Source organism: Peromyscus maniculatus, chromosome 1 (assembly GCF_049852395.1).
Source record: "Peromyscus maniculatus bairdii isolate BWxNUB_F1_BW_parent chromosome 1, HU_Pman_BW_mat_3.1, whole genome shotgun sequence".
Classification (NCBI taxonomy): Eukaryota; Metazoa; Chordata; class Mammalia; order Rodentia; family Cricetidae; genus Peromyscus; species Peromyscus maniculatus.
Genome location: NC_134852.1, coordinates 4,184,576 through 4,199,640, shown reverse-complemented (window position 1 = coordinate 4,199,640; position 15,065 = coordinate 4,184,576). Strand labels below are relative to the sequence as shown.

The window sequence follows — 15,065 nt, the reverse complement described above, 5'->3', positions numbered from 1 at the left end:
ACAGAGTCAGAGACATCTCTAGGAGTCCTACATGAAGACCAAGTCACACAATTGTAACGTACAGGCAGAGAGTCTAGGCTAGTCTCATGTAGGGTCTCTGGTTGTCCTTCCAGTCTCTGTGAACCCTTCTGAGCCCAGGTTAGTTGATTCTGTGGTTTTTTTTGTGGTGCCCTTGACACCACTGGGTCCTACAATCCTTCCTCTCCCTCTTTTGCAGTATTCCCCATGCTCTGCTCAATGTTTAGCTATTACAATTTGTCCCACCTACAAGGTATGTTGGGGTACAGATGGTGCAGAAATTGTGGGAGTGATCAACAGATGACTGGCACAGCTGGAGACCCATTCCATGAGAAGAAATCCCCCTTGAGAACCAGGACTGAGAATCAGGATATCCCAGAGACCTGGGATAGAAACAAACATAATTGGAAAAAAATCAGTGGAATGATTCCTAATGATATTCCTTCATATTTATAAACTGATGTCTAGACCTATTGTCATAAGAGACACTTCACACAGCAACTTATGGAAAGACATGCCTATTTGGTTTTTGATGTTTGTTTTAATTTTCATTTTTATGTTTTTTCTTCTTTACAGAGCTGAGAACTAAACCCAAGGACTTGCACTTGCTAGGCAAGTGCTCTACCACCAAGCTGAATCCCTAAATGCCCTTGTGGTGTTCTCTTTGCCTTTTTCTCCTCTTTTAGGTTTTGTTTTAAAACAAAAATAGAGAAAAAATAATGTAAAGGTAGGTAGGTAGGTAGGTGAGGAGGACCCAGAAGAAACTGGGTGAAGAGAAAAACATTATCAAAATACACGCTAGGAAAAAATTCAATTTAATAGTAGGCTATCCCTCCATATATAAAGTGGAGAAGAGACAGCCTATTCAAGAAATGCTAGTGGAAAACCTGCCAACCAGAGGTGGAAAAGAAGTATCTCCCAACCATTGTCCTGTTCCAAAATCAAGTCCAAATCATCACAGACTTTAGTGTAAGTCCAGAAAGGATGAATCTGATAAAGAAAATATCTAAATATATAGAATAACTCAGGAAATAAGACCACATTTTAACAAGTGTGATTGCATAAAACTATTTTTTTTGCATTAAGAATGTTATTAGCATGTTAAGAGGCAGCCCACACAGATGGAAAAATATCTACTGGCTATACTAGACTGAAGAATATCTAGAATATAGAAAGTAGTAATAAAATGGGGCTGTAGACACAAGTCAGCAGTTAAGAGCACTTGCTGATCTGTCAAATGGTCTGAGTTCAGTTTCAACCACTCATGTTGGAAGACACCTCAAAACCACTTAAAATTCCAGCTCTGCAGGATCCAGCTTCCTCTTCTGGCCCCCATGAGAACTTCATTCTCAAGCTTCCTACAGATACACACACACACATATCATTTATCAAATGTGCATCCAGTACTCAAATTGCCAAAATGAAATTCTCTGTCAAAGTGGACAAGAACACATTTCTCATTTTTGTGACATCCACTCTCATCAACTTTTTGGGTTTTTTCAAGCTCTCAAGCATCTCCTGTTTTTCCAACCTTACAACACAGGGGAATTTGTCAAGCTATATCTGAAAATGCCATCGAATGCATGATAATCCTTGTATTAACTACAAAGCTTTCATCTATAGAGCCTTATCCATACTAAATCCTGTGCCCTTATTTTCAGAATAGCACCTGAAAACTACCAGTTTGCTCTGCCTTTGGCTTTTGCAGTGGAAGAAATTAACAGGAATCTATATCTTCTACCAAATTTGTCTCTCACATTTTACATCATCACTGAAAATAATGATAAACAAGTATTTCAAAATATTGCAAAATGGTATAGACTTCCCCTTAACTACATCTGTGAAGATAGGAGCCCATGCTGTGTAGTGATTACAGGTCCAATGTTAGCACCATCCTTGAGCCTGGCACATTTTTCGCAGTTCTGCAAACATCCACAGGTGAGGTTGTTTGGGTGGGGAATTATGGAATCTTTGTCATTGTTTGGCTAAGCCTGATGCTGAGGAGAGTATAAGGGGGGAGACTGGCTTCAAATTTATGTAAATCAAGTGTAATTAATCATGCACTCAATGGGACATTCCCAATTCATTGTTTGAGATATGGATGAGAAGAAGAATTAGCAGTCAAGGGGATATTCCTTGAACAAACTGTAGAAAGTGATTTTTTTCATGTTTCTAACAGTGTAGTATAACTGTAGTAATAGGGAAAAATTGCCCTTCCTGTCCTTTAAACTGGTACTTCACACACCTCAGGGCTCTCATTGAGATTTATGACAGTCCTCTACCTCATGCTGCTCCCTGTGTTTTATGTCCTTCAGCTCACCTATGGACCTTTCCATCCTATCCTGAGTGATCGTGAACTGTTTCCAGATCTGTATCAGATATCCCCCAAGGACACAGATCTGGCCCTGGCCATGGTCTCTTTGGTGTTTCACTTCAACTGGAACTGGGTTGGGCTGGCCATCTCAGATGATGACAAGGCTCTCGAATTTCTCTCAGATCTGAGAGGAAAAAGTGAAGTCCAAAGAGTCTGCTTAGCCTTTGTGATCGTGATCCCAGTCAACATGGAATTATACGTATCAAGACCTGAAGTGTATAACAACCAAATTGAGACATCATCCACAAATGTTGTTATCATTTATGGTAACACAGGCAGTACTCTAGCTGTGTGCTTTAGAATGTGGGTATCACAGGGTATACAGAGAATATGGGTCACCACCTCACAGTGGGATGTCACTACAAGTAAGAGAGACTTCACCCTTGACTCATTCCATGGGACTCTTGCTTTTCAACACCACCATGCTGAGATTTCTGGTTTCAAAAATTTTGTTCAGACACTGAACCTTTCCAAATACACAGACATGTTCCTGGCAGGACTGGGGTGGATGTACTTTAGCTGTGAAGCCTCAACTTCTAACTGTAAGACACTAGAGAACTGCTTATTGAACGTCTCACATGAACGGTTAATGCTACAGAGTTTTGACATGGCCTTTAGTGATGAGGCTTATGATATATACAATGCTGCATATGCTATGGCCCATGCGCTCCATGAAATGGTTCTTCAACAAGTAGAAAACCAGCCAATCAACACTCTGAGAAAACTGGATTCTGACTGCTCACAGGTACTGTATCTTCCAATGGATGGTACTTGGTGTCATCAATGTTATAATCCTTAAATGTTCTCTCACATGCTGAAACCAATATTTGTCATGTATGTGGTGTTTGCCATAAGGAATGGTGTGTATAAGTGTACTCATCTGATTCTGACACCACTGTAGGCTCTGGGGACCTTGTCCCTCATGATTCTCTGAGAGCTATACTACAGGAAATAGTGCTGATTCAGTTCAATACCTACTTGTGTACCTATGTGTGTGAGTATACTTGCGTCTGATTTCTGTATGTCTTTGTGTTTGTGTCTTTGTGAGTGTCTCAGTGCATTTCTGTGACTTTGTATGCATGTATATAGATGTGCTGCTTTGCATGTATGAATATTTCTCTCCTGTGTTTGTTCGTGACTGTGTATATGAGCATATATTTGTTGTGTGTGTCTCTTTGTGAATGTTTTTTTATCAATGTGTCTCTCTGTGTTTTTTATCTTTATGTGCCTATGTGTTTCTGTGTCTGTGTCAGTACTTGATTGCTTAGGTCTGTCTGTACGTGTGTGTTAGTGTATATGTGTGTGAATGAGTGTGGCTCTATTATGTGTGTGCCTCTGCATGGGTGTATGTGTGGAAGTGTGTGTGTGTGTGTGTGTATGGTGCATATTTATATTTGGTGTTTGTGTGTATTTCTGTGTCTGTATTTGAGGGTTTCCTCTGAGAGAACTAAAATTCTAGGAACACAATGACTTTATTTATTCACATGCTTTCATTGAGTTTCTCCCTTGGGCACCTTCAATAAATTTGCCTTAGGATGAAATAAGAACATATTTTCAGACCTAAAATAAGGTAATATAGACTGAAGAGTGTTGTCTATCTTTCAGCTTCACCAATTTCTGAAGAATATGCACTTTGTTAATCCTTCTGGAGATGTAATAAATATGAATCAGAAAGAAAAACTGCAAGCTGAGTATGGCATTTACCACATTTCTAATTTCCCCCATGGTTTTGGATTTAAGGTGAAAATAGGAGACTTTAAGCCATATTTTCCACATGGTGAACAGCTCCATTTATATGAAGATGTGATAAAGTGGGCCACAGGAACTAGACAGGTGGGTCTGACCAAAATGTACTGTTGCACACCTCACAGTTTTCACCAGTGTCAAGAGGGCCATTTGGGTTTCCATGTGACTTAGTGAAATTAGATGGATGGTCGTGTAAAGACTCAATTTTAAACTTCTAGTTGGTGTTTCTAGTTTTTTAAAATATGATTTTTTAAATAAATTTTTTAAAATATAAGACACACATATTATATATTTTATCATATCAGAAACTCTCTGATTTATAAACAAATATAAAACTAGATGACCAATGTTTGATATTATTCCTAGTAAAGTTATCAATATTCTCTCGGTACCATTCTGATTGCTGCCCATTGCCTTTCTTCTCTTCTGCTGAATCTCTAATCTGCATGCTGAAAATACTGAAGCTAATTGTAAGGAAAGATTTGGAACTAGGAACAGATATGCAAGTCATTAATTTATATTCTATAATTTTATTCAAGCACTTTGACCAGGATGTCCTAAATTCCCCACTTCTCTAACAATACATCACATTTTCATGGTCCACCTTAGATCTTTTACTAATTATAACTTTTTTAGACTATTTTTTTTGTATGTGGATGTTTTGCCTGTATATATCTGTGTTCCATTTGAGTATGAGGTATCTAAATATGCCCGGAGAGGAATTAAGATAATGAGGAACTAAATACAATTTGACCCTAAGTGTAGGAGTGGAGGATTGAACAGCAAGTGTGATAGATTGCTGAGCCACCTCTACTGTCCTGTATCATAAATTCTAAAGGAACCCCTCAATAGAAGATCATTTATTTGCACCTTAATTCTTGCATAACTCATTCAAACAAACAAATGAACAAACAAAAAAGGTTTGTATTGTTTCCTTATCTGTTTGGACAGGTGCTCATAGTCATAATAATTTGGCTTTGAGAAAATTTGTAAATAAAATATCCCATTATGTGTCCCCAGATATATATAGGTATTGATTTTGATGTGTCCGGTTTTATATTATCTGAACTACATTGCCTACTACAATGTTGTATGTTGAGTTTGAAAGGGGTTTATGTCCAGAAAGTGTGCAAAGTTAATCTGAAATGATATCTCAAGTTGCTCAGATAGAGTTAAATCAAGAGTTAATTTTCTATTTTCACAGTGATGAGAAACTTATGCTCAAAGAAGAGAGCAAATGGGTTAAAGTTTTAGCTAATGGCCTGTTCCCCTAGATCAGAGGACAGCAATGAAATCACAAGTCTGCTTCTATCAGGCCTAACTTGAACATTATAAATACATCAACCAAAAGGATAGGGAGGACTAAAAACAACTCAATATGTACCGTATTCTAGATATGCAAATCTTAAGCAGAAATGGCACTTGCAAACAGTGAGGCAGCAGGACAATCATAGGCTCACATGACAGTGAACTCAGTGCCATACTAAACAAAGACTTCAAATAATAATTGTAAGAATGTTGCAGAAATCAAAGAGCATACAAATAACCTCTAAGGACAAACCAATTAGACCACGAACACTTGCATATAATAGGAAATTGAGTGAAGATGTGACAAAAATTCAATAAAGGTACAATAAAAATGAAGAATTCATAATAACTTTCTGAAAATGAAAGACACAACAATTCAAATAACAGACTGTCTAAAACTTCTTACTAAGAGAATGTCTCAAGTAGAAGACAGACTATTGAGACTTGAAACAAGAAAGATAAATTTTAATTTAAACTCTGACAAAGATAAAACAATAAGGAAGGATGAAGAAAACACGAGAGACTTCGGGGACATCAGTAAAAGACCAAAATAAGAAAGCACAGGCACAAGAGGAGGACAACATGTTACAGGCATCATAGGCATTTCTCATAACATGACAGCCAAAATTTTACCAAATGCTGGGGAAATACGGCCACCCAGATACAGGAGGCAGTCAGAAGGCCTAACAGACAGGTTCAGAAAAGGATAGTTTGAATTTTTAATATTATTTAAAATCTCAATTATGCAAAATGAAGAGGAATTTTAGGTTACAAGAGAAAAAGGTCAATTTCATTGAAAGTCCCCATCATAACCACAGTAGCTTTATTCATAGACACTTTAAAAGGAGAGAGTATCAATTATGTTTTTAAAACAGAGACAAAACTTCCAACTTCAACTACTATACCCAGCAAAGCTATCCTTCATAATTTTAGGAAGATTGAAAAACTTGTAATGGTGACTACAAATTGCAGGAATATATAGCTACTGGAACATCACTAAGGAAGACAATTCCACAGTGTCTTTACACTTCACACTCCTTCACACTGAATATTAAAATAAACAGTAGATGTCACAGGAATGTGTAGACTACACTAGATCACTAGACAGAAAAGCAAAGTTTTGAAATACATCAAAACTTACAAAAACACAAATTGACAATAATCACCAAATAGTTTTCATTAACAACTGAATTTGAAGAATCCCACTCTCTAATCAAAGGACACAGACAAGGAATTTTTTTAAAAACAAACAAACAAACAAACAAACAAACAAACAAACAAACAAACAAACAATACTGTCTTGCCACTGCACTCATAAAAAAGAATAGAGTCTCTACAGTACAGGAAAAAGACCATTCCAGGTAAAATGAATCAGAAAGAAGAAAATTACACTCTAATCAATGAACATGGACGAAGAAATTCTCAAGTAAATACTGGCAAACAGGTCTCAACAGCACATCAAAAAGATCAGTCCCTATACACAAGATCACTTTATTACAGGGATGTAAGGCTGGTTCAACATATGCAAATCAATCAAGTATAATATGTCACATAAATATATGCTAGGATAAAAATTGTAGGCTCATTGAAAAAGATGGAGAAAAGGTCTTGAACAATGTCCAGCATCCCTTCAGAGAAAGCAAACAAAGAAACATAAAAAATATCCCTTGAAAAATTAAAAGGACATTTCTTGACAAAATAACTTTGTATAAGACAAAACATGGACAACATTGTACTATATGGAAAGAAACTCAAAGCATTCCCACTAAATTCAGAAGAGGAACCAAGTATGGTGGTGCTTTCCAGAATTAATGAGCAAATAAAAAAATAGATCAATAATATGACCAGAGGCCAATTAGACAGAGACAACTTCTCAATTTAGTTTCTCTTTTTTCTTGTATCTCTGCTTTGTGTCAAGTTGAAAATCTAAGCTACACGATGGGTGGGTAGGGTGTTCAGTTCAGGCCTTTCAGTTTTTACACAACATATACTCCTAGGTCTTCCTGAACTTTTAGTAGTTCAGAAGCACCTCAATATTTCATCAATTTGTTCTCACATATTCATGTGTGGCCTTGTACAAAGTACTGAAAGAAATGTGTTCACTCAGGTCATGGATAGAAAGAAAACTTGTTAACTACTCAACATGATGAGATGCTATAACTATTGAAGGAGTAGTCAAACTCCTGGCCCAGCATCTATCTGCTTTTCCTCAGATGCCTTCTGCTGTGTGCAGTGTTGATTGTCACCCTGGATTCAGAAAATTCCAACAAGAAGGAATGGCAGCCTGCTGTTTTGATTGCACCCCCTGCCCAGCAAATGAGATTTCCAATGAGACAGGTAAGGGTTGCAGGGAGAAATCCTTCAGATTTACTGACTTCTGCTATCCACCCTGCACTTTTAAAAGGGCCTGGAAGGGTGCTGCACTGCTCTGTGTTATTCACTGGAGAAGACTGCTCAGATATAGGTTTAAGCCAAATAAAGTCATCATTAGCTGGATGTCAACTACAGTTGATGTTCAGGACCACAGTGTAGCACTGAGCCTCTCTCAGGGTGAGATTTGAAACAAAAGAACCATGTTCTGGGTTGACATACTTCAGTTACCAAGAACAGTGAGCCAAAAGTAGATCCATAGAAGCTACAATGCAAAGTTAGTACATTTTGAGACTTTCCCAGAACTATAAGGACTATGATGGATTAGGCCTTTGCTTCAGTTTGGCAGGTGGTGCTGCTAGGTGGTGAGTTTTATAGTCTGAGTGGTACTTCTACATGGAGTCAGTTGAGCTAGGGAGGGTCTGTGGACCTACTAAGTTCTGTGGCCCTTTTAGAGCACAAATAAAATCTATTTCTTCCCTAAGTTTGCTTTACAAGTATATGATCAATAAAAATTTCCTTATAAATAACAACCTGTGCCTTCACATACACTTTTGACTCAGTGTAAAATCATTGCTGGTAGTATCTTGTAAAAGAAAGTGTTTTGAAAAATCAAACAGCCCTGTGAGGGAATTCTACACTATATCTGTCTGATGATTGTATCCCTGTACAGGTACATGTAGACTAGATTGTAGCCACAAGTCTTTGTAAATTGTTGGTTATTCATTTATCCTCCTTGAGTATATCTATGTGTTTCTGTGTGAGTTTATGTGCAGGAGTTTGTGGAGGCCAAAATAGTGCATACAAGCCCCTGGAACTCGAGTTACAGACAGGTATAAGCTTCCACATGGATGCTGAGTCCACACCCTTGTTCTCTGCAGAGCTGTAAGCACTCTTAACTGTTGAGTCATCTCCTGCCACTGAAGTCATGAATCCTACACAACTTGTTCTTGCCACTGCCCACAAACATTGCTGACAAAGAAAGGTATTGAGTCATGTAGCAGGAATCTTAGAAGGTCTTATTAATAAAATCAAACCTGGAGCCAGATATTGTGGTGAATGCTGGAAGATCAGAGAAGCAAAACAAGCAACAGCTATCTCACCTTGCCAGTTCCTCAGCTGATCCTGTTTCCTCAGGCTGGATGCCTCTTAGTCCTCATCTAGAATTGGTCTCAGCTGAACTGGAGCTCAAAAAAAGCCTAAAAGCTTAACCAGCCAAATGCTTCTAGTTTCTGGTCTTCACGCCTTATATATCTTTGTGCTTTCTGCCATCACTCCCTGGGATTAAAGTGTCACTTCTTGGGATTAAAGGCGTGTGTCACTATGCCTGGCTGTTTCCAATGTGGCCTTGAATTTACAGAGATCCAGAGAGATTTCTACCTCTGGAATGCTAGGATTAAAGGCATGTGTTCCACCATTTTCTAGCCTTTGTAACCAGTAGCTGTTCAGTTCTCTGACTCCAGGTAAGTTTATTAAGGTCCACAATATTTTGGGGAACACAATACCACCACAGAGTCACCATATATTGGAATGGTAAATAAGTATTGTGTGGTGGTGGGCATGCTTTTTATACAGCATTAGATGAATTGTTAGTATTTTGTGTTGTCATTTAGCTGACAGGTATGTGGGGAAGACAGCATGAAGATGTGAATTCAGGGTGGTACCATAAGGCTGCAATGGGAGCCTGCTAAGGAAACTTTGGGAGGATGCAAGTGCTGTTACTTCCATGTGAGGGAGATTCTCACAGAAGTGACACTTTAATCCCAGGGAGTGATGGCAGAAAGCACAAAGATATATAAGGCGTGAAGACCAGAAACTAGAAGCATTTGGCTGGTTAAGTTTTTAGGCTTTTTTTGAGCTCCAGTTCAATTGTTAGTATTTTGTATTGTCATTTAGCTGACAGGTACGTGGGGAAGACAGCATGAAGATGTGAATTCAGGGTGGTACCATAAGGCTGCAATGGGAGCCTGCTAAGGAAACTTTGGGAGGCTGCGAGTGCTGTTACTTCCATGTGAGGGAGGTTCTCAGAGAGTTTTGAGACTGATGCCATTGTAGGTTGTGGTGACTAAAGAGTAGTAACTGTGGGTAAAATTACTAGAAACAGCTAAACACGAGACAGCACTTGATTTCATATAAAAAATGGGGAAAAGTGTGGACACTTGATGTAGAGAAAGACAGGTGTCCCTCTTAAGATTTCTGTACACAGTAACAATGAATGTCACAATAATATAGATAAAATAGTTTTTTTTTTTTGGTTTTTCGAGACAGGGTTTCTCTGTGTAGCTTTGCGCCTTTCCTAGAACTCACTCTGTAGCCCAGGCTGGCCCCGAACCCCCAGAGATCTGCCTGCCTCTGTCTCCTGAGTGCTGGGATTAAAGGTGTGGGCCACCACCGCCAAGCTGATAAAATAGTTTTGTAGGGAAAAGAAACAGCCACAATTATTCCAATGAGAGTTTCACATACACAGTCCATATAAGTCAACTGGTTATTGATTTGGAGATGGCCAAATTCAAAGGAGAGTCCATAATTATTTTTGACTTTTATTGCCAGTCATTGTGTATAATCCAAAGAACATTTAAAAAAAGACATCTCGGATGTTGGAGAGATGTCTCAGTGGTTAAGAGCATGGGATGCTCTTCTAGAGGTCCTGTGTTCAATTTCTAGAAACCACCCAGTGGCTCACAACTATCTGTAATGAGATTCGGTGCCCTCTTCTTGTGTGCAGGCATACATGCAGGCTGAGCACTGTATACATAATAAATAACTAAATTTTTAAAAAAAGACAATTTAGGGTCAATGAAAAGAGTTAGCATGTAAATCTCTTGCCACAAGTCTGATGACCTGAATTCATCGAAAGAAGTCTATTGGAATGAGATGGAGCCAATTCCTACAAGATGGCTTCTTGACAACTTGTGCTTTACACACACACACACACACACACACACACACACACACACACACACACTTTTAAAAAACAGATTGTAATAAAATTAATTAAAGATAATAACTATAAAGGGCATTTATAATAATAAATACCAACAAAAAATAAACAAGATCTTTATGTTTATGAATATTTGAATTAGGCATATGTAGAGGGTAGTAAGTCCATACAGGGCCAGGTCCATGTGACATCTACCTGAGGCATCTGATGTCCTTTGTACCAGAGATACAGGTAGTAATATGGCACTTCACATATTCTTGGGACTGGACTTAGGCCTCCTGTAAGAGCAGACCATGTTCTTAACAGCTGAGCCATCTTTCCAGCCCCTTAAAGAACAACAAACCAAAAATGCAATCATAGCTGTCCATAAATGCTGGTTGGTTTTATTCATGGAATGACTTAAAATCCTGGAAGCACATCATTGCTCTCATTTATTATCCACAATTTAGCACAATTCCAATCATATTTCACTTACTTGCTGTGGTGGAAATTACAACTTATGAATGGGTTATAATTGCTCAATTCAAATATTCTGTATTACCACTCTTATTTGGGAGTTCTCATGTTGCCTTGTTCATGCTGTTTTACCAAAAACTCCTTCACCATTGAGTACATTAGCAGAACCCAGGTCTGTTGGAGCCCACAGAGGTTTCCTAGTGATATCTGAGCTTGCTTTACCAGCATGGCTTCCTAAGAGGATGATTGGACCTCAGGCCTGGCTACTAGCTGTTTCGTAGGGTCTACCTTTAGTTGTATCTAGTAAGGGGGAGGTCTTTTGCCTCCACCCTTGGTATTGATTTAAAAAGCCCTTTGGAATAAAGTTCTGAGCTTGTGGATTAGGATCTAGGCTCTTCTGAGACTATGCTGTGTTTCTGTCTTCTCTCTCTCTCTTCCCTCTATAATTCTATCTAAATCTCTCATCCCTCACTCCCCAAGAACACCCAGGGGGAAAATGTGGGGGCAGGTCCTGACACAGGTCTCATATAGAAGGAAATTAGGGAAGTAAGCAAGTGTCCTGTGCTCACTAAGGTGGTGGTATAAGATACAAGACTTCTCGGTGCTATGTATGTATTGAGTTTTCTACCTTAAGAGTAGGATTAATTCGTTTTATAAACTATTTGCTATCCCTATTCCCTGATGAGGACACAACTAAGGGCATCATATTTAAATAATTTTTCTTGAGAATTTCATACATTATAAAACCATCCTCTCTCCTCATTCTATTTTCCACACATCACATGCAATAAAACTCTCAAACTCATGAGCTCTTTTTCATTTACTATTTTCAAACACTATTTTTCATTTACTGCTTTCACATACATATGCACTTGCACACACACACACACACACACACACACTATTCTATATGCTATTATTGCTCTGCTACTCGTGTGTTTGGTGATGATCATATGGGAATAAAAAAAGGTATAAGAGGTTTAATCCTGAATAAGACCAAGTCTCCATCTCTCTTGAGGGCATCACTTCTAATCCAGACAGAAAGATTCATATTATAGTGTATCAATAGGATCTGTGTTTGTCCTTGAAGAAGATAGGCATTATGATATGGATGGAATGCTCTTCAGAAAAGTCTCAACTACATCTTTATCAATAAAGTATGTGGATGTTTTAAAGATTCCAAAATACAGATTACACTGGAGTGGCCTGTCCATAAGAAATGCTGAAGTTGCACTAACAATACTTTTGCTTTCTGCATCAGATATGGATCAGTGTATGAAATGTCCAGAGGACCAGTATGCCATTGCAGAGCAGAACCACTGCCTGTACAAAGATGTGACCTTTCTGGCCTTTGATGACCCCTTGGGGATGACGCTGTCCTGTATGGCCTTGGGTTTGTCTGCATTCACCGTTCTGGTTCTTGGGATCTTTGTAAAGCACCAAGACACTCCCATTGTGAAGGCCAATAACCTCACTCTCAGCTACATCCTGCTCATCTCTCTCATCTTCTGTTTCCTCTGTTCCTTACTCTTCATTGGCCATCCCAACTCAGCTACCTGTATCCTGCAGCAAATAACATATGGACTTTCATTCACTGTTGCTGTTTCCACTGTGTTGGCCAAGACAATTACTGTGGTTTTGGCTTTCAAAGTCACAACTCCTGGAAGAAGGATGAAGTGGCTCGTGGTATCAGGGGCACCAACCTACATCATTCCCTTCTGCATCATCATCCAAATTCTTCTCTGTGCATTCTGGCTTGGTGTGTCTCCTCCCTCTGTTGAAATTGATGCATACTCTGAGCATGGCCACATCATCATTGTGTGCAACAAGGGCTCAGTAACTGCTTTCTATTCTGTCTTAGGATACCTGGGCTCTCTGTCCCTGGGGAGCTTCACTGTGGCTTTCTTGGCCAGAAATCTCCCTGACACATTCAATGAAGCCAAATTCATGACGTTCAGCATGCTGTTGTTCTGCAGTGTCTGGGTCACTTTTCTCCCTGTCTACCACAGCACCAAGGGCAAGGTCATGGTGGCTGTGGAGGTCTTCTCCATCTTAGCCTCCAGTGCTGGCTTGCTGGGATGTATCTTTGTCCCCAAGTGCTACATCATTTTGATAAGACCAGAGAGAAATTCTCTTCAAAAGTTAAGGGAGAAAACATTTTCTAGGACTCACATTTCATAAATTTCAACTGTCAAATTTAATGTTGGTACAGAACCAACTGTTAGGATACAATGCAAGATTATTCATTAGCTAATGACTCTCACTGTCTCCTCTAATGGTGTTGTTTATCAGTGTCATGTATGCTACTTTTTATCTATTTTGCCTCCCATAACTTTCTACTCAGCCACCAATTTCTACAGGACTTTGCATTTGGACATTAGTGATGAGTGGAAGTGTTCTTTTGGTCTCTAAAATGTAATAAGATTTGAAATTAGCTCAGAGGTTTCTTTTTGATAACTTAGTGAATGTAAGACTTTGACAGCAATTGATTATTGGAGAAATTGAAGGAAGATTGTGACCTCATGTTTGCAGATGAAGGCAACAAAATGCTACCCCTTGTAAGCTGGAAGACTACAGAATAGTGATACGTCTTTGGATTTAGTGAAGTAGAACTTAGGAGTGACATGGATGTTTCAATAAACAGATATTGCAGAATATTGCAGAAGCTGGAGAGATGTCTCATCAGACAAAATCATGTACTGCTCTTGTAAAGTGGCAGAGTTCAATACGCAGACATCATAAAATGTAGTTTACACCCCCCTGTAACAGTATCTCAATGGGATCAATGTCCTCTTTGGACCTCCAAGGACTGTTATGCATACACACACACACACACACACACACACACACACACCAGAATCCAAACCTTTTCTGTCTGTCACTAGAAAAAAAAGATATTTCTGTGGGATAATAATAAAAATGAAACATACTAAGAAAAAACAAAACAATAACACATTAGATTGAACAAAACAAACAAAAAGAAGGAAAGGAGCCCAAGAAATATCAGATAAATCAGAGACCCACTTGGTTGCACATTCTCAGTCCCATAAAAACTGTAAAGTGGTAGCCATTGTACATAGTCAAAGAAACTAGTAGGGTAAAATGAGAGAAGAAAAAAAAATAAGAAATGAAAACAAAACAAAATGAAACAAAACAAAAAAATTAAAACAACAAAGAAATAAAGAAACAAAAAAGGAAAACACCCTGACATGATATTGTGAGACAAGAAACATCCAAAGATGCCACTGAGTTTATTTTCTTTTGGTCATCTACTGTTACACATGCATTCTACCCTGCCTCCTGAGGGCTGGGATTAAAGGTGAGCACTACCACCACCGAGGGCTCTTCTTAATCACCACTAATTTATCAACTCAGCCAACCAGCATCCAGTATCTCAGTAAAACAAAGGTTTCATTTTAGCAGAGGGCCCACCTCAAAGTGGGTGGTGACATCCCCAGGCTGGTGGTCCTGAGTTCTATAAGAAAGCAGGCTGAGCAAGGAAGTAAGCAGCACCTCTCCATGGCCTCTGCCTCAGTTCCTGTTTGATTTTGGTCCTGGCTTCCTGCAATGATGGACTCAAATGTTAAAGTGTATGCAAAATAAGCCTTTTCCTTTACAACTTGGTTTTTGGCCATGTTGTTTTATTGTAGCTATAGAAACTCTAACTAAGACAATGTGGTACCAGGAGTGGGGTCTTGCTTTTACAGACCTGACCATGTTGTTTTGTAGGAGGACGATGGAGGGACTTTGAAACATTGTGTAAGAAAATCCTTTGAGGGTTTACCTAATGGGAGCTGTTCCATAGTAGCTTGGAATATAAGAATGTTGAGTGCAATGCAGAAGATGGGAGCA

The 15,065-nt window shown here is 38.8% G+C and overlaps 1 protein-coding gene across 1 annotated transcript; it reads left to right on the top strand.

Annotated features, from left to right (window-relative positions):
• The first annotated feature begins 524 nt into the window (after positions 1-524).
• LOC102903978 (vomeronasal type-2 receptor 116-like) lies at positions 525-14,591 on the top strand. Its single transcript, XM_076568138.1, has 4 exons — positions 525-3,137; positions 3,998-4,225; positions 7,660-7,783; positions 12,475-14,591. Exons 1-4 carry the CDS (start codon positions 2,286-2,288, stop codon positions 13,392-13,394), a joined length of 2,124 nt encoding a protein of 707 aa, XP_076424253.1. The 5' UTR covers positions 525-2,285; the 3' UTR covers positions 13,395-14,591.
• Positions 14,592-15,065: the final 474 nt, after the last annotated feature.